This window comes from Citrus sinensis, chromosome 2 (assembly GCF_022201045.2).
Source record: "Citrus sinensis cultivar Valencia sweet orange chromosome 2, DVS_A1.0, whole genome shotgun sequence".
In the NCBI taxonomy this organism is placed as follows: domain Eukaryota; kingdom Viridiplantae; phylum Streptophyta; class Magnoliopsida; order Sapindales; family Rutaceae; genus Citrus; species Citrus sinensis.
In genome coordinates, this window is record NC_068557.1 from 25,241,892 (window position 1) to 25,261,194 (window position 19,303).

At 35.7% G+C, this 19,303-nt stretch overlaps 3 protein-coding genes across 10 annotated transcripts; all 3 read right to left on the reverse strand.

The window, feature by feature from the left end:
- Positions 1 to 3,938: 3,938 nt before the first annotated feature.
- LOC102629435 (zinc finger CCCH domain-containing protein 15) lies at positions 3,939 to 6,927 on the reverse strand. Its single transcript, XM_006469031.4, has 3 exons — positions 6,535 to 6,927; positions 5,293 to 5,952; positions 3,939 to 4,816 (listed from the first exon to the last, which is right to left on the reverse strand). Exons 2-3 carry the CDS (start codon positions 5,950 to 5,952, stop codon positions 4,493 to 4,495), a joined length of 984 nt encoding a protein of 327 aa, XP_006469094.1. The 5' UTR covers positions 6,535 to 6,927; the 3' UTR covers positions 3,939 to 4,492.
- A 1,403-nt stretch (positions 6,928 to 8,330) lies between these two features.
- On the reverse strand, positions 8,331 to 13,373 carry LOC102612017 (putative zinc finger protein At1g68190). Of its 4 annotated transcripts, none has more exons than XM_006468703.4 (6): positions 13,205 to 13,373; positions 11,888 to 12,521; positions 10,961 to 11,326; positions 9,866 to 10,090; positions 9,131 to 9,426; positions 8,331 to 8,619 (listed from the first exon to the last, which is right to left on the reverse strand). In XM_006468703.4, the coding sequence occupies exons 2-6, from the start codon at positions 12,407 to 12,409 to the stop codon at positions 8,502 to 8,504; spliced, it is 1,527 nt and encodes a 508-aa protein (XP_006468766.1). In that variant the 5' UTR covers positions 12,410 to 12,521; positions 13,205 to 13,373; the 3' UTR covers positions 8,331 to 8,501. The 4 variants fall into 4 exon arrangements, with proteins under 4 accessions (XP_006468766.1, XP_024951229.1, XP_024951230.1 ...); XM_025095461.2 differs by having other exon boundaries at positions 13,186 to 13,370; XM_025095462.2 differs by having other exon boundaries at positions 13,183 to 13,370.
- A 956-nt stretch (positions 13,374 to 14,329) lies between these two features.
- On the reverse strand, positions 14,330 to 17,539 carry LOC102611337 (uncharacterized). Of its 5 annotated transcripts, none has more exons than XR_003064094.2 (8): positions 17,415 to 17,539; positions 17,232 to 17,313; positions 17,055 to 17,110; positions 16,469 to 16,617; positions 15,768 to 15,971; positions 15,316 to 15,488; positions 15,156 to 15,194; positions 14,330 to 14,712 (listed from the first exon to the last, which is right to left on the reverse strand). XR_003064094.2 is itself a non-coding variant. In XM_006468702.4 (8 exons), exons 1-6 carry the CDS (start codon positions 17,415 to 17,417, stop codon positions 15,321 to 15,323), a joined length of 654 nt encoding a protein of 217 aa, XP_006468765.1. In that variant the 5' UTR covers positions 17,418 to 17,539; the 3' UTR covers positions 14,330 to 14,712; positions 15,156 to 15,194; positions 15,316 to 15,320. The 5 variants fall into 5 exon arrangements, 3 of the variants coding, with proteins under 3 accessions (XP_006468765.1, XP_006468763.1, XP_024951368.1); XM_006468702.4 differs by having other exon boundaries at positions 15,761 to 15,971; positions 17,070 to 17,110; XM_006468700.4 differs by having other exon boundaries at positions 15,761 to 15,971.
- Positions 17,540 to 19,303: the final 1,764 nt, after the last annotated feature.

The window sequence follows — 19,303 nt, forward strand, 5'->3', positions numbered from 1 at the left end:
TGGAGTTTTTCACGTAAATCTTGTGTTGTGTGATTGGTGTATTCTCCATTTAATTTTTTATTTATTTGTTGCTTGATAAATTGCTTGGAGCGATCTTAGGAGGAAGCTCAATTTCCTAACAATGGTATCAGAGCCATTGATTGAAGGTTTGGTGTCGGGACACTGTTTATGTATACGATATTGTTCATGTATACGGTACTGTTCACGTGAAGTAGTGGAGCCAATTCAAATAGTCTGTGGTGAAGAGCGGAGGCTGATCTATAAAACATATATGTCAACAGATGGTGTTTTTCAAACTTGGTGGAGTTTGATGTTGTTAAAAAATTAATGGGAGAATAATTTTTTGTTGGCTTGTGGAGAATTCAAGTTAAAGGTATATCCAATCCGGTATGCACAAGGATTTGAAGGTGTGGGCAATTTGGCACCTCAAGGAAATTGTCAAGAAGGTGGAGCGAGCTCGGCAAATTGCTCTAGAATCAGGAGATACTGATATTCTCGCAAGTGGTGAATTTCTTTTTTAGAAGAGATTGAGTTAGTTCTTTTGGCATGTAGATATCCAAGTTGCCATGAAAGAGAGCATATTATTATCAGTGGGGTCCACAAGTTTGCACGCAGGCATTGGCTTGGTATAAATGCAAGGTGTGTGGTGGAAAAGTTATGTCATGGCTGAAGAATTCTCAGTGAAACCAAGCATGAGAATTGCACCATAAATTTCAACATGATATTTTGACATGTGCCGAGAAAAATTTTAAAATGGTTGATTCTAAGTGGTATACTCTTTATGGTGGAGTGTGATAATTCTTTATATTGAGAATTATCACTGTTGGTGAAGACAGTGTTTTGTAGCAGTGGCTATGAAATTTTTTTTTTTTTAATCATGGTGGAGATTGTTGAAAATTGATTAAAAAAAAAGTGTCAAAATGGTGGGTGGTTGAGCAACCATCTTTGAATTCAAAGATGGTGGGTGGCTAGCCATTGAACAAGGAAAATGGGTAGGTGCCGCCCATGGAAAGAAGAAAAGGAAGCCATAATTTGGCTATAAATAGAGGAGTGCTCCTCCTTATTTTTGTATCCAAATCCCAGAGAAGCGATCCAAATTTTGGTGAGAATTGAGAGATAGAAATATTCTTAAGCATGTAGTTATATTGAAGGAGTATTTGGCTCCTCAATATGGGTATTATGGGGTTGCTTTGTTAAGGAATATTTATCAGGATTATGTATTTGGGGCTTGAGGGAGAGAAAATTATTTATGAGAGTGGTTGTAATAATTTTTCACATAGTGAATATTTTTCTCTAGTTGTCTCTCAACAACGGCCGTGATTTTTCTCTATTTGGAGTTTTCCACGTAAATCTTGTGTTGTGTGATTGGTGTATTCTCCATTTAATTTTTTTATTAATTTGTTGCTTGATAAATTGTTTGGAGTGATCTTGGGAGGAAGCTCAATTTCCTAACATCTTGCCCCACAAGTGTCTATTACTGGTTATAGGCGTTATGTCAATTTTGTAGATGACTTTACCAGAATTATTTGGGTATTTCCTCGTATAACAAAGACAGAAACCTTTCAAGTGTTTAAGATTTTCAAAACTCAAGTTTACAAACAATTAGATAAATCCACTAAATATCTTCAACAGATTGGGGAGAAGAATATATATTATTTGATAATTTTGTGAATGAAAAAGGGTGTCAATTTAGACACTCTTGTCCAAATACACATAATCAAAATGGCTTAGTTGAAAGAAATTATAGGCACAATATAGAATTAGGTTTAACCTTACTTGGTCTGCCATCCCTGTACGCTTTTGAGGTAATACTCACTCGGCATTTTCATGCCAGGATATTTGTGGAAGCTACAAAAACAACTAAGGATTGGGAAAGAGAAGAAACTAAGAGTTGCCCAAGAGAAAATGCTGGCTATTGTAATGAAATATATATCAATGAAGATAGAAAAATTAAGCAACAAAGGAGTATATAATGGGTTCGATGTGTTGCATTGTTTTTTGACTGAACATGAAGTTTTTGGATCAATAATGCACCCTGAGGAAGCGATGAGAGATAGCCTCTTAGCTTTCATTTTCGGGGCACAAGACACGACTAGTGCTGCTCTCTCTTGGTTCTTCTATCTTCTTTCAAGGAAACCTTTGGTCGAAATGAAAATTAGATAGGAAATTAACAAGAATGTGGCAGCTACAAAAGAAGGTAAGAAATGGGAAATATCAAGCACAAAAGAGGTTAGTAATCAGGGTTATCTCCATATAGCTTTGTATGAAACTCTAAGGCTTTGTCCACCGGCTCCTTTTCTACCAAGAATCAGTGTCCAAAGTGTCATTCTTCCATGTGGGCATCAAGTCAATAAGAAAACAAAAGTTTTGCTGCTTATGCAATGGGAAGGATGGAATGGATTTGGGGAGAAGTGTTGATTTTCTAAATGAATAATGCAATTTTATTTTTATCAACTAAAGACATATCTTATTGGTTGATGTGGAAATGAGTCATCTTGAATATGTAGGAATAAAGAGCAGATTCCTTCTGATCTCTAAGAATGGATTGGTAGGAACTTTGACAAATGGATCGTAATGAGTTTATGTCATTGACGGTCGGAGGACAATCACAGAGTTGAAAAATCCCCTGATTTCACAAAACAAAAACTCACTGCCTTTTGTTTTCCCTTTCTCTCTTACTCTCTTTTTAATATTACTCTTATTCTTATTGTTATTGTACGTCTTTTTTCACTCATCCGTCCAGTGCTTATATAGCACAATGACTGTAGTCTAATTCAAATAAACTTTCCAAAGTTATTTGAATAAACCACACCTGTCAACAAGATTCGAATAAAACACTAAGTCTATCTTATGTGAATCCTATCTAAGTTATACAATATTAAACTTATCTCTCACGTCGGATAAAGTCAGTCCATCATGAACACCTAAATCTAACAAGAAGATTGCAATGAGTTCAAGCTAGAGAGATGGATGGATGAGAAAGAAAAGATCGTATATGAGCCACCAAACAAGTTCTTCGCTTTTAGTGCAGGACCCAGGACCCGTCCATGGAAGGATATGGCTTTTAAAATAATGAAATCTATTGCAGCAGCAATCATTTTTAACTACCATGTCTAAGTTTTGGACTGCCCTGTCATTCATGCAGAGAGTATAATCTACCACATGGCTAGTTGGGCAATGTTAAAAACAGTGTTGTTTGATGAGTACGTACTTCCTTAATTATGTAATGTGTGCGCCATAGTTCAGCATACGATTTAGTTTGCACGGTCTCCACTTCCTTCATTTCAGAATAAATTAAGTTGGACGTATGTAAGCGAGAAATAAGTGCGTGATCCTCTTTCCTCGTGCTGGTTTATTGCTTAAGCAAATATTTTACTTAGCTTAATGTAAAAATCACGGCATGCGTCTTTGTCCTAATTTTGAGACATGCTGTAGAGTGTAGCCCGAACAAGTATTTGGAAGTATAGAATCTTATTTTTAAATCCTAAAACTTATTCATTAATTTCTCACCTTTGATTATTGTTCACTAAATATCTACGTAATTGAAACTGATAAGTTTCCAAATGATATAAATTGTATGCATAAGTTTGGACCAAAGTGAGGACAAAAGAATGAGGTACTCCCACTGTACCACTTATCGCATACTACATACAACCAAATAAAATCATGTTATGCAAACATTTTTCATTTAGAATCTGATATTCAAACAAAAAATTAGAGAAAATTTCGACAAAGATAAACGTTTTCCATGCAATTATTTCGAATTTATCAATCATATTAGTGAGTAGTGACATATTAGACGATAAATAAACCAGGGGAGAAGCTACATATGGGCCATATTAAAGAGGCTAGGAGCACTAGAGCATGTTAGCCCAGATGATTATGGGCCAAAAGTCGTGAGTGATGGAAAACTGTTATGACTGATTTCTTCTCCGTTGTCCTCGAGACAAGACAATAAAAGTATAATAAAGGGGCAAATGAGTCAAATGACAAAGAAAGGACCAAAAAATATATAAATGGTGACATCAATATGTAAAAAAAGAATTCGTTTACTTCGCTACTACGTATCAGAAAACATCAGGGCTTTATAATGCTTTCTTCATCATAAATGTAAGATGTCTTATAGGCCCTTAGCTTTCATATCTGAAAAATAGAGCAGAAATAATCAAAGCTAGAAAGCTTTCTTTTCTCTCCAGAACCAGAACCCCTTGAAATCTCCCGCCTTTAGGGGCCACAAAACAAAACTTCATCCAAATCCAATTTTGTCCAACTTTATAATACCAAAGCTACTTATTCTTATATTATGTATATATTTCTAATTCCATCATTTGTATATCGTCTAAAGTAAGAATATTATATACAAATCTCCTCAATCAATATGAATATAAAGCATCATATCTCCGTATGCATCAACAACCCATTTACAATTCTCCAATCACTATTAAAATCATTGTAATCCAAGTTCAGCCGCGATATTATTATTCTTTACCTGTCAATTAAGCTTGATAGACCTGGGGTTAAGGTGGCCCATAAACCTCTCCTGCTCAGTAAGCGCATGGCGGAAGTGGCAACGGTGGCCATAGGGACAGACATCACCAGCAAGGACCATCCTGCAGACCTCTGTCTTATAGCGGGGGTGGCGGATGACTGGGCGGAGCTCCTCAATGCCATGAGCAAATTGACAGTGATCACCATATGGGCATGCGCCGGTCTCTTGCCATTTGTTGCACAGTTCAGTCTTGAACATCCCTTGGTTGTACACTTCCAGCTCAAGTGGCTCCTCCTCTTGCTTACCTCCTTTCACATACACTTTTTGCTGCACAATTTTATCATCATGCATTATTAATTGATCACAATGCTCCACTTGTTGTAAAATAAAACTTAATTAACTGATTCACCATCCAGTATTTGATATAACCTACTGATCATTAAGCTCCAAAACGGCAACCAATATTTTATAAAATGGTCAACATATAGCATGTAAGATATCAATGCTGCAAGTTTGTGAATTAAATTTAATTGGTTGCTATAAACATGTGCCATGTATATAATAAATAAGATGCTTATAAATAATAACTCGGGGCAAACAATGAAACTCGGTCGGGCCTATTGACATACGTAATCACATTTTGCTTTCGTCAAAAACTTTACTCAAATCTTAGAAATCGATCTCGACCAACTGTTATATTTGTGTCAGTTGTACTTTCCCATACTTACACAAACACATCAAAATCCACAATTTGTACACGTGTCACTAATTCGTAAGAGACAAAGGGGTTCATACTAATTTACCGTTGGCCTGAGAGGCGCGGGTGTCCGTGGGCGAGTCTTACTTGCAGCGGCGGCGGCAGCAGCAGCTGCTGGTTGGCCCATCTTCAAGTATCCATTAGACCTCACAGAGATACTCTTAGGCAGCGAAACCCTCTTCACATCAACATTTTCCATCACGCTCGTCGGACTCTCAGCACTCACCTCCTCTCCACCACCAGCAATACTCAATCCACGCATCCCATTCACCACCCCAAACGACGTTGCTGCATCATTGTTACCGCAACTCAATTGCTCGTTAACAGAGGATTTGATGAGTAAGCTTACGTGCTTATTGAGCTCGCGATTGACGGTCCGGAGCGAGTCGTTCTCCTGGCGGAGAGCCTCGGCTTCCCTTGCCGCTTCGCGGAGGCGCGTGAGGCAGAGGTTGTGACGGTTGATCATGTCCTGGTGTTGCTGCTGCTGTTGTTGGCGAATTAGGAGGCGCGAGTAGTAGAGAGAGTCGTGTATTGTTGGATCGTTGTAAGGATTGTGAGAGAGTGTGGTTTCTGGTTGAGCCATAACCAAGGAAGAATACAGAGAGGCAAAAGCGTCGGCGTTTTCGTCATCTTGCGATTTCGAACTGGCTACGCCGTGATTGCTGTAGGGGTTAGCTGATACTCCGTCGTTTTGCATTTGCTGCATCTTCGAACATGAACAGGTGAAAAAAAGAAAAAAAAATCAGATCTGAAGCAATGGAACAGTTACTAATAATGAAATTAGTTAAAACAAGAAAGATAGATTAAAATCAATAATGTTACTCCAAATAACACTTGAATTTTCAGAAATGAGATAAGATATGAAGAAACTTGAAACTTCTTGTCGTTTAATAGATAGTACTTCATCAAACGACAACAATAATAGGAGAAAATTGAATCAGAATCAGAGACAAAAATCTCTGAAGCAATGACAGTCACTTGATAATAAATTAATCTAGCCGATTAGAAAAAATTTCCAGAGATCCAAATCATGAGAAATATAACTGAAATTATAAGACATTAGACAAACACTATAACTTCAAGAAGCTCAATCCTCATCGAACAGAGCAAGCACATGAATACTAAAATACGTTGTCGTTTTAGCCATCAAAGTTCATCAAACGACATACTCTTCAACAAACAGGAAAAATAAAAATAAAAATCAAGATCATAGCAGAAATGTATTGAAACTTCATGTCGTTTTGATTATCAAAATGAGTTAAAACGACAAGAAATAATTAAAGGAAACCTTAAAGAAGAGAGTCTTTAATTTTCTTCTTCTTCTTCTTCTTCTTTGGAATCTAGGGAGGGGGGAGGAGAGAGAATTCTAGAGAGAGTAAAATGAGGGCTTAGGGTTGGCTTTTATAGAGACGAAATTTGGAGGGAAAAAAACGAGCACGTTTGGTGTGCAAACAGACGAATATCTGAAACCGTTTATAAACATTTTCTTCTCCAACAGAATCGATGCTTGCTTACTGGCTTTTTACTTCAAATGCCCTTGCAATTTGCCTGGCGAAAGGAATTTTATTAAGTGCATTTTAGGTATTTAATCTTGCTTGTAAATTGTACTGCAACCACCGGAAAGCTCGTACTGTAGAGAGTGAGCAAGAATGAGTTTAATTAGTTACCTCATCTGCGTCGCTACAACAGTAGCCAAGCCCGGTTGTCAAGAACATTTATAAAATGACGTAAATATCCATATTTTAGATTTTTACTACGAAGATGCCCGTGAGACTGTGACTAGACGCGCATGCCGCACGCGTTAGCCAGTATTGTTGTTATACGACAGCGTCTCACCGTTAAATCATTCGGTTTTAGATCACACGGCTGAAACTCGATGGTCGGAGCTGACTTATCTTCCAACCCATAATGATTGTTTCTAACTTCACAACGTCGACGGGGCATTAATTCAGTGGTTCATGGGATCATGAACCTAACAAAAACAACCTTCCGAATCCTACCTCCGGCTAGACGTAGGTCTAATACATAGGGTCCAGTTCGGTGTCGTTTTTATGTTCCAAATATCAGTATATCATTGCTCGGCCAAAATGAATTTTTCGTAATTATAATTTTATTTATCTTCCCCTACTAACGTTTTCAAAGTAAAAAGAAATATACTTTGAAAAAAAAAATTTGTCCAAGACTCAATCAAATGAAAAAATATCTGTTTAAAGTTCAATTCATGCAATCAGCTTCCATCGAATTCAGTGATTGTGATGTATTGATTCATATTATCGTTTCTTATAAATTTGATCTAACTAATTTAATTGACAAGTAGAATTGTTATTTCCCTTTGTAGAAATTGATTTAAAGAATATTGCTAAAATTCACTTGATATTAGATCGAATTAAATTACGAAAAGATTCATTAATGTTGGATAAATGAATTGTCATTAATTTTCCATTTCGAAGATATCTCTATGGATATAATTCGCAGAATATATGTAGGCACTTAAAATATTTGAAAGATCCTGTAGGTGAAGGATAACACGATGCCAAGGTGTAGAATGTTAGAAGTATTACATTTTAATAATTTTGATAAATTTACACTTTTATTCATTTTTTTTCCTCTTTTAATAAGCTGGAAATTATAGGTTGACAAGGATAACAAAGAGGCAAGCAGCTAGCGGTTAGAGTATTTGATTATATAATTTGCTTGATTTTGAAGTTAATTGCAGAATATGGTGGGGGTGGTTTCAATTCAAGGTTTCTAATTTACATGTCATGAAGAGAGATTAAGACACATACCATTTAAAGGGACAATGGAGCCATCATTTTTTTCCCCCCTTTTGTTTGCTTCTTTATCACAACTATAACAACCTCTTTTTCTTTTGATTTCTTGTCTAATATTAAATGTTTGGTGAATAAACAGCATGATCCCACCAATGGGAACATCTGTTTATGTGTCATGGTTGTTAAGTTTGGCCACATAATTCTTCTCAGTGTAACCTTTGTGATAAGCATTTTTATGCTTCCATTTCATTTTCATTACAGTTTGGCTATACTTTAGTTTGCTAGGCATCATCATAGCAAAATGGCCAGTGGGTAGTCCAAAAAATATGTAACTTTCATGTATGTTCTGGCAAATGGTACAGGTGAAATTGAAAGAATTAGTTGAACGGAAGTGTTAACAAGAGAGTTACATGGTGTTGAATCTCTTCGGAATTGATATATTTACAAACCTTAAAGGTGCAAATGAGCAAGAAACTCAATAGCTTCAAGTGACATCTGTAGCATCTGAATCATAGCCCTCTGTCTTCAGAAATCGACCCTGTACCCTCTTTCGAGCATCTGCTCTAGCTTTTCGAGATGGGTATTGAATTTGTTTGTCTTGCCTGGATAATTGAAGACAAATGTGCGGTAAGAGAGCATATAAAATAACGACAAGCTTACAAGAACATACTTGTCATAAACAATAATATTCACATAAGTTGTAGCTTTTATGTTCTGAACACAAACACAAATATAAACTCTCTATACTGCTGCTAACTATTCCAGGAAGAACAGCAATCATGAGATGATAAAAGTTCTCCTTCAACAATAATTGCAATCTTTTAACGCATCATCAAGTCAAAGCACCCATTACCTCCTTGTTTTATAGAGTCCTGTATTAAAAAATTATCTTTGATCCTACAAGATGTTCCAAACAATGAACCTGCAGGGTGTTGCAGTTGTTTTGAATTTAGTAGTACAGTCATAGTAATCGACGAACACTTCTTATGTTAAATTTTATCACAAATGTCCTATGATAAACAAAACATGTTCCCAGTGTGCATAGAGATTCTTGGGTTAGAACTGAAGACCAGACACTCATTTCAAAACAGAAGAGATAAATTTGAGACTTACCGTCTTGCTTTCTTTTTCTCTTTGTACCTCATCATGGCATTTTCTCTGGCTTCTAAATGTGGACTGTCCAGGTCAGGCGAGTGGCATGACGCTTCTCCTCCTGTAATAGGAGACATTCTGCTACCGAAACTATCAGTACCACTACTTTCAGCACTGAACCTAGAAGTGGAAATGGACAAAGTTGAATAAGATGGTTGAATTGCCCAAGGAGAGTCCATGTTTCCCAGAAAGATATCAATTCGGTTGGTATCATTGTCCGTATGAGTGGAACTAGTAACATAAACAGAAGAAGCGTCCTGCTTTGACCAAAAAAAATATATTAAATGTATTGCATTCACTGGACAAGATACACATTTGTTCTTCATAAAAAGGTTTAAATATATTGCGCAAAATTGTGATACTTATTGCAGAAGATGCATATATTTTACCACTCAAAATATCAATAGTATGCAGCAGCAATCTTTGATCTCTTTAAGCGGACTTCATCCAGAAAAGTCAAGATAGAGATGGAAATTTCAAGACCTTATTTGAAAATATTTCAAGATATTTCAGATTTATTTATTTATGTGCAAAGACATCTGCGCTAGAATTTTCTTTACCATGAAGTTTCCGTGCGCATGTTTCACATTTTTCCTGTTTCTTTTTTGAAGTGGGATAATATTATACATTTGAATCACTACATTCAAAACTCCGGCCATTTAAAAGAAAATATAAAGAAAGGGCAGGATTAAAAACCTGTAATTCCCTGGTGTTGATATCATCTGGTTTTTCAAGGGACAGATCCTTCTCTAAGGAACGCCACAAATATTTATCATCAAGCTGTGCTCTGACTGGATCTTGATTGCCTCCAAATAGTTCTTCAAAGTTTCGGAATGTTAAATCCACATCAGGTATGTCAAAATCATCATTACAAACACTGTCTTCACAGACCCCGAGGTCTTGCAAATTTTGAGTCCACAGCTACAAAAAGCAATTAACAAAGAGTAAAAGGTTCACTTGAAAGTTTGAGCTCAGTACTTTAATGTTATACTCACCAATAGAATCTTACTATCAGATGTAGAGAACAAAAGCATCTTATTATTTCTTTTGTGATTATGCACAAGTAAACAAGAAGATAGAGCATTCAAACATAAAAAATATTTAAAAAAAGGAAGAAAGAGTAATCTGCTTCAAGTCACACTGCTGCATTATGACATTACTTAAGTCAATATAAACAGACCATTACGCTCATACTTGATGTTGAGTTGCTTAGAGAGAAACTGATAGTCCACAAACAGATGAAAGCAGATGTTCCAGATCTAAGGCCAACTCCTTTTGCAGACACAAACCTGATCTCTAGTGTTGGCAGCTGAAAGCATTGACAACATGTCTAAGAATTTTATGATGTTCCTTTCCAACGTAAACAATTTGTTCAAGCTAAAACAGAATCATCTATATTTGCAAATTTTATTTGCTCCATTTCTGCCACTGTCTGTAACAAAAACACCAGCAGCAGAGTAATTTGAAATTATCAATGTTCGTAGAACTGATATCCAGACCATACTTAGTTGCTTACTTGAGTGAATGGTCAAGCGAACCGTGGTGTGATATACAAAATTGTTGAACAAACGAACTTTGTGTGGAACTTAACACTGGATTAAAGAGTTATGATAAATCAATGAAACCCTATGCTGCCTCTTCAGAGACATAATAGGATTTATCTTATGTAACTTGATTTTCAGAGAAATTTCATATTCTACTCCTATGCAGCAATGGATTATAGGTTGAAGAAACATTGAGTGATATATTGCTAATGATTCATTTGAATGATTAGAGATGATCTGAACAAACCTCGTTACTTTGAACTGGACTCTTGCATTGCCAAAAGGATTCTCCTTGGAAAGGCATCCCAGCAGTTGAAGGTGAAGGCATATGCTCCAGTTGGGTAAATGGCAACAAAGAGTCAACTTTCATCTCTTGAAGGAGACTGCCACACTGTTGAAGGTTATTGGCAACAACCTGGGAATGTTGTAAATCCTGATCAGGAGTTTCATCAAGCTTCTTTGTGGGGTTGTGCACTGAAGATGATTCAATTTGCTCTTGGCCATGTATCAAAGGACAATGGTTATTTCCCTCCATGAGATTAAGCCTTTTCAAGTTAAGAATCTGCTGCAAAATAAAGGAAGTGTTTTGCTGCTGTGTCTGTTCATTAAGTATCTGCAAGATCATAGAAAACTCTTAGAAGACAAATAAGGTTCACCTGATCTTCTGATGGACAGAAGGACACACAATGAAATCTGTAGATTCTTCATGTAAAACCCCAGAATAGCTGCAAAGACTATATAACTAACTATAACACCTTTATCGTAATTAAATACATATAATTGATATGAAAAAAACACTGGTTTTCCCTTTCATTTGCATCAAAATTATTGGCAACAAAGTCTATAATATAGGAATTTCTTCTATCGGTATATCTCAAACTCTCAAGGTTATACTTATCATCACTCACACCAGCAGCATAATCTTCAACCAATTACTTGTGGGAGGTAACTAGAACCACACTGCTCTCCATTATGGGGAAAAAATGATATGGGTAAAATTCACCATAAATTTGAGGAACCTTCAAATTTTGAATTTTTTTAAGCAAACAATAGTAATTGATACAGGGCTGAATTTATATTAATAATGATTTCAGCGGAGATATTTTATTTGGACAATGAAATCTGAAAAACTTCTGTTCAAGAAAATTGCTTGAAAGTCACTGATCCTGCTCACCTGACTTGTTTGACTGCTTGATCCCATTTCAGAATCTGCACTGGAGACTGAAATTGCAAAATTGGTTTTAGATGTAGCGGAAACGCCTCCAATTTGAGGGGAAGACTTTCCTGAAATATCCGAATTTTCCACACCTGGATTCGTAGCACCAGAAGAAGAGGAAAAAGACCTACCTAGAATGCCACTATTTTCTAACTCATTCAATTCAAACCCCCACATTGCTACAAAATCTTTAGCAGAAGGGCAACCCATGTAACTGTTGATAGCTCGTTTCTGATGTTGTGAAGAGGCGCCATGCAGGCTCCGGTCACATCCATGACACATGAACATTCGATGATTCAAACACTGGATGTAAGCTGGGTTCCCGCTACAGGAATCACAAAGGAGGGTTCTGAAATGCCGATTTGAAAGAGCATTAGCCGAGTGGACCTTTGCATCACAGGAAAGGCAGAGATGTGCTGCATCAGCCTTGCAATAAACAACTGGCCTGAATGCTGTACAAAATTCACAAATTTTCTCCATTTCCTAGTTTTACAGTCACAAAGAACTCTGAATTTTCAAAACCTCAAACGTCGGATTGACTTTATCCCAACTGCGTGTTCCAGTAAAAGGATTTCTATGTCACTTCCCAAATCTGAAACAAAACAATAATCATTATGTAAAGCAATATCCAAAACATAGGGGGGGAAATAAACATCAGCATGCCGCCATATTTGAAACAAAACCTCAACAGCAGAATGAAGTGAAGCTTTTGCTGCACTTCAAACAAATTTCACCGACATTTTGATTGATTATTTACCAAATACCCTAAAGTTCACCTCAAAAAATATAAAATTTCCAAATGCAGCATGAAATAGTTGAAAATATCTTAACAAAACTATATAAAATTTTATGCGATTCTAGTTGAATTAATGTCATCCTTAAACTATTTACTATTCAACTAAATAAGGTGACAGCTGCATATATTTATTTGACACCCTTAAGTCTTAACATGCTCGATTAATACAATAATTTTTTATAAGTTGAATTAAACTACCTAGTAGTAAATTAACATACAAGATTTCAATCAAAATTTAGAAAAAAAATATTATTTAAAAAAGAAAAAAAAAACAAAAAACCAAATAGATGATACAATCTAAACTAAACCAAAGGCGATCTCAACATAATCGTACAATCGCTAAACTCAAAACCTCAAAATCTTAAAAGATCAAGGGTGTCAAATCCAAAGATGATCCACATGCACGCCATAATATTAAAAAATAAAGAGAGTCAGAGAGAGCGAGAGAGAAAACAACAACCAAATAACAACAAACAAACTTGTTTATTTCCCGAGAAATAAATAAACTCGTGCCCAGAAAAAGGAGGAGGATCTGAAGACGGTCAGCTTCTGAAAATTAGATTACGGAGGTTCAGTTCTATTATTCAATTCTCTTCGCTTTTATCTTCTCCTTGTTGATGATGTTCTTCTTTCTCTTTTATCTGCGTGCTCACCTTTGTGGGCTGACGTGTGAGTTAGGAGAGTGAACTTTTTGATGACGTGGAAGTGAACACGTGGCGTGCAGCACTGTGGGACCCGCCAGTGTTATCCATGTGCATGTGAATCGTTGAAGTTCTAGAGTTCCTTCACATGTCCCTGATCCTTAACTTTACCTCATTTGGCCAATGAGCGACAGCCACCTGTTGAGATGACTGTCTGCGACGGTTGGGGAGTTGGACTGCTATTAAGGACATATTAAGATTCATTTTCGACGTGATGATAATTCCTTGATGTTTTTGAGCTTATTTAAAATTATTTTTCACGTTATATTGCTGGTGACCAAGTGATGTTGCACTTTGGACATATAATTTATATACCAAATGATATGTTGACAAAAATTATTTAATAGGCATCGGTATTAATTGATTTTATTTTTCATTATTAATGAAATAATATCAATTCACTTATAAAAATTATGACACACTATACGTCGTATTACTTAAAATATAAATTATATGTCTCAACTATAAGCGGGCAACATCATTGCGGATGATAATAATAGTATCTAGCATAGAAACATGCTCAAAACTTTAGACAAATTTGATTCTCCCTTAGATCCTCGTACTCCAATGGTCAATGGTCATAATCATCATAGACCAGAACCGTCAGTTTCAATATCCAACTAATTCTTCTGCGTGCGGTTGAGTGTTGACAAGCACTGAAAGCAGGGGCTTGGCGAAGCTACAATTCCCGTAACTTACAGCCAACAAGTGCAAAAAATAAAAACTCAACCAAGCCCATCGAGGCAACAAATACCACTTTTTGAGCACGATAACTTTTTCCAATGGATTCCAAACCACCATCATGAAGCACTTTTAAAAGAGACTATTATCTAGTAAAGAACATATCAGCTTTCAAGGAAAAAATAGGCAATCGCACCAACTTTTAAATGCAAGATTCAAACATGATAAAAAGTAGATTTGCGTTATGGGTATGATTCATCCATGGGAAAATAATATACCTGCGAAGCCAAACACATTAGTAGCAAACAATTTTTTTGTCGGTAAAGATACTATGGCTGCAATCTTTTACGAAATCAAAATAGAAAATTTACAAAAGTACACATAAAATCATGTGCAGTTCTTTGTTCCTTCTCTTTAAGCCGTACATCTCCATAACCAGATCATTCAGGAATTAGCATGTCACTGTACACTTGGGGATCCAAAATTGTCACAACCAGAATATAGAATTGGTAATAGTAAAAGACCTGAAGATAGATCCAAATGTTAAAGAGCAATGAATCTCCCAAAAAGAAATGCCTTCTGATGTAGCACCATTAAGCAACAACCTGAATCAAAATGGAAACAATAAGAGGCTAGGCAGACTGACACAAAATAAAGACATGCTTAAGGCATCAATCAACAAATGACAACCTTCATCTAAAAAGCAGAGAGATCATGAAAAATAAACTTGACTGCATTTCTACAGTCAAATAAGAACTCGAACCAAGTTGGGTTATAATGACATGATGAAAACATACTAAAGAATGGCTCACAACAGCAAGCCAAGAAAAATGCAGCTTGCATATCAATAACGTTTCAATATTAAATACCAGTTCTGAGTTTTCCCCTGCCTACCCCCCTTTCCAGGGGATGCATTGACACAGAGAAAGACAAATCACCCTTTCCAAGATGTGAGGGGTTATCAATTACCACTGAAGTCATGATCTCTGAACAAAATAATGAAAGCATATTGTAACATGATAATCTTCTCCATATCCATGATACACACCTGAGAGCTCGAACAATCCTCTTCGCTTGATATTTCTCTCTATTCCCAAAATGAATATGATTATAAAGTCAGCATTAAAATAATAACACAACAAGGACAGAAAGATAAAAAAAAAGGATGCCAGGATTCAAAGGGATATTCTACCATAAAGATATTATACCTCGGTCAGGTTTTTTTTGTATGGACTTCAATAATGTCATTGTCTTCCATTTCAAGGCTAGCTGGAGTAGCTTCTGGACCGATTTTGTCCCCATCAAAACAAAATACTAAGTTTTCCTGGTCCAGATTAACTTTGTCGGCATACATTTTGAACAACCGCTCAAACTTGTCATCCTATAAGAATTAGATAACTCTTAAATACTCAAACTATAATCTAATAACAAATGAAAGATACAACGATAAATATGTAGAGAAGAGTAATAATGCACAAAAAGAACAAAGTGCAAAACAGACAACCGAACCATAAATAAAAGAATAATAATGTGCATAACAGACAAGTAAACTCTGCAGATATTCCCTAGCAAATAATTTAAAAAACGAAGGTCAGAAGCTAGATATACATATTACACCAAGAAGAAAGTCTAAAATTTGCAAACAAATAATACCGCATACACGCGGAATTGCTTGAGTCCTCCCTTGTCCTGGATAGAAACAACTATTTTAGCCCTTTCAATGGCAGGTTTAGATACTTTCTCAGACTCAGCCTCTAGTGCAGCTGGCATTGAACTATCAAGTTTTCTCTTCACAGACTCCTCCACTGCTCGTATAACATCATCGGCTGATTTCGCAAACGACACCAACTCTTGCTTCTTTAGCCTACATGTATGGTATGTTAATTGAAAAAAGTAAGAGCAAAGAAGTGGATATGAAGACCAAAAAGTCAATTGGAAAACAAGAACCTAAGAAACCAGGAAAATTAAGTATTATTCTAATATATACAAAACAAAAGCACATTGCCTCTTGAAATTCAGCATAATATTTGTTCGGCCAAACATTAGAAAATGATATTCTTTTATTGATATAATTAGTATTATTGTTGTTCTTTGGGGTCATATGTCATTACGGATGATTCAATTAGTTTCCTTCCTTTGCATCATTCCAAATACTCGTGAATAAGAAATAGAACTTAAAGAAAATGACCTACACCCCTTTTCATTTCATAATCATTTGCAATCCATTTCTCTAGCTATAGGAAACATAAATTCTATGAACAATTTAGTATTAAACATATTTCATTCCAAAATTCGAGAAGTCTAAAACAAAGACTTTATGTCAGGTGAATAGCAAAAACAAAACCACTCATTCAAATATACCTCAACTCCTTTATGGCTGAATCCTCAACGAGCTGTTTCTGAACCATAACTTTGGGTGGAGGAGGTAGCCAATCCTCCTCCTCCTCCTCCTCCTCTTCACAATCCACAACTTCTAGCTCCCTTATGTCAACTCCTACATTCTTGCCAACCTAAGTCCAAAATGTATTCAAAACATTTAACAATCAATAATGGGGCGTCTGGAATAGTCAAAAGTGTTTCAGGTTTATTTTACAGTGTTTGATTGAAATTAAAAATAAGAAAGGTGCTTCATCAAAATAAATGCTTTTGGAACAAGCACTGGATAGGTGCTCTCCAGAAAGCTTTTTTAATAGATAAGCACTCTGAAGTAATTTTGAAGAAGCACTGGATAGGTGCCATGAAAAGAATTTGGACACTTTCACAAAAAGAATCTCACTTAAAGACTGTTTCCACAAAAGCACTACTAAGTACAATCTAAATCCATAACATCAACAGTAAAACTAAATCCTCTCACACCACATCATCTAATATCTAGAATCAAATTCATAATATTACAACACACAAATTCAAGTGGGTAACCCTAAATATACATATTAGATATTCTTACAGCGGGATTAAGGACCTTTGTTCGCTTGGGACACGGGATTGGAGGCGTATCGTCATCTGCCACATACAAAAAAAATTACTTTACTCATAAAAAATGGAAAAAAAAAAACTTTCATTTGTTTAAGAGTGCGAAATTAATGCAGCAATTCTTATTGAGGAAAGATAAAATAGAACATACCGTCGAGGAAAACGAGATTGTGAGGCTGAACGCGACGGTAGTCGAACAAGGGTTCTAAATCATCAACTTCAGTTAAATCTGCCTGCATGGCAATCAAATTAATGCAATCCACAGTTAGACAAATCAAAACCCTATATTTTGAAATTTAAAAAAAAAAAACAGAAATTCGAAATTAGAGCTCACCATCTCTCTGTCTCAGTCTCTTCGTACGTACGTCAACTTGAGGATCAATTAATTAAGAGCGTCCCGCCCAAAAGGCCAAAACTGCTTATGCTGCCATTATTATAATATAAAGAGCGACAAACTCCTTCATACTCTTAATTAAATTGTTTTTTTTATTAACATTATGGATTGTCATACAGGTGGGCCTACTGTTGGCCCGCTTCTAGTTCTAGCCCGAATCCAATTCGTATGGCCAATCCGCCCCGTTACTGATCCAGTGATCCGGGAACCCAGTTCAACAATTTAAATTTTATAACATTACCATATTTTTCCGAGCAAATTTTATATTTATCCATTAATTAAGTGTTATTCTGTATTTTAGTTAAAATGTATTATTTATACTACAATTTTTATTATATTTATTAATGCAATCAAATGTTTTAAAAAAGATTGAACCACTTATTTTATTTTAGATATAGTCCAATTCAATTAAATTCAACATTTAACATGAATCTCAATTGGTATATATTCTTTAAGGATGTCTACTTATAAAGTTGAACAATATTAGGATTTGTTTGGTTGTGAAGTGGTGTGATTTTTAAGCTAACAACTATTTTTAAGCTAACATTAATTTTAAGGACAAGGGGAGATATGTCCTTTTGCTCATTTCTCATTCATATAATTTATTTTAATTGTCATATCTATCATCTATGAGTTACTACTTCTGTTTCCCTCAAACGTAGTTGTTATGAAAAACTAAGCGATAGGCTTTGCAATTTATCGGACAGCTCAAGAAAGAATGATCAAACACATACAAACTCAGAGTCAACAATTACAAGAAAAAGAAAGAGAACAGAGGAATCAAGGAATGTCACACTCAAGAAGATAACGTGGTTCAGTTCCAATTGAACCTACATCCACGGCTGAAAACGCCAGCAAGGGCAGAAGCTTTTATTGAGGCAAGAAAATTGGCAGATTACAGAAGGCAACTCATCGATACAGATTAAACCTCTAAGCTTAGAGTTTTCTATCTGTAATTCTAGAACGACCACCTCAAAAACAATATCATATGCCTCGTAAATCAGCATATAATTTTTGTTTTACACGTGTGTCCCCCAATCACAGAAATAAGCTGTTAATGTTTAACTGCTTAATTACTTGGGCCCCACAAGAGAGGTATACTTGAATTGCCTGAGTGTAATTGGTTTTGGGCGATTAGATTTGTCAGCGCAAATCATCGCACCTATGGCGACAACTTAGAATTGTCAAATCCAAGCTTTTCTAGTGGACTATTGCGATCTCTAGTTGCTGCCCTTGCTAATTCTAACATTAAATTTATTATAATTGTATTTTATCATAAAATTGTATTCCCACCGAATCATCTTATTGCACAAATGACCTCTTTCCATTTTCCATAAATTTAGAACCATTCCACCATTTTCTTTCATCCATTATTTGTCTCCACTGATTTACAGTAATCATATATTTGCTGCATCAGTTATCCTTCTAATTGTTACCAAAAATTTATAGTAATCATTGATTTCATTAGATTTCAGTCACTGCTGTGTTGTCCAAGAGCCAACATAATCGTAGCCTAACGTGTGACAGTAAATCAAGTATAAAATCACTTTACAATTTGAAAAATAAAAATAAAAGAAAAAAGAGAGAGGACGGTATCTACTTAATATAATTTACGATAATACCATGTGACATCCAAAATTAGGTGGGATACAAACTTTTTGACATTCTAGCTTTGCTTTTTAATATAGCATTAATTATTACTTTTAAATTCTTGTTTGGCCGTGCAAGCCGAAGGAGGGCCGTCTTCTCAATTAATATTTTATTTTTTTTACACCCTCCATTTGAACATTAAAATTACAACGCTACCCTTGTCTTCTTTTCAATCACGG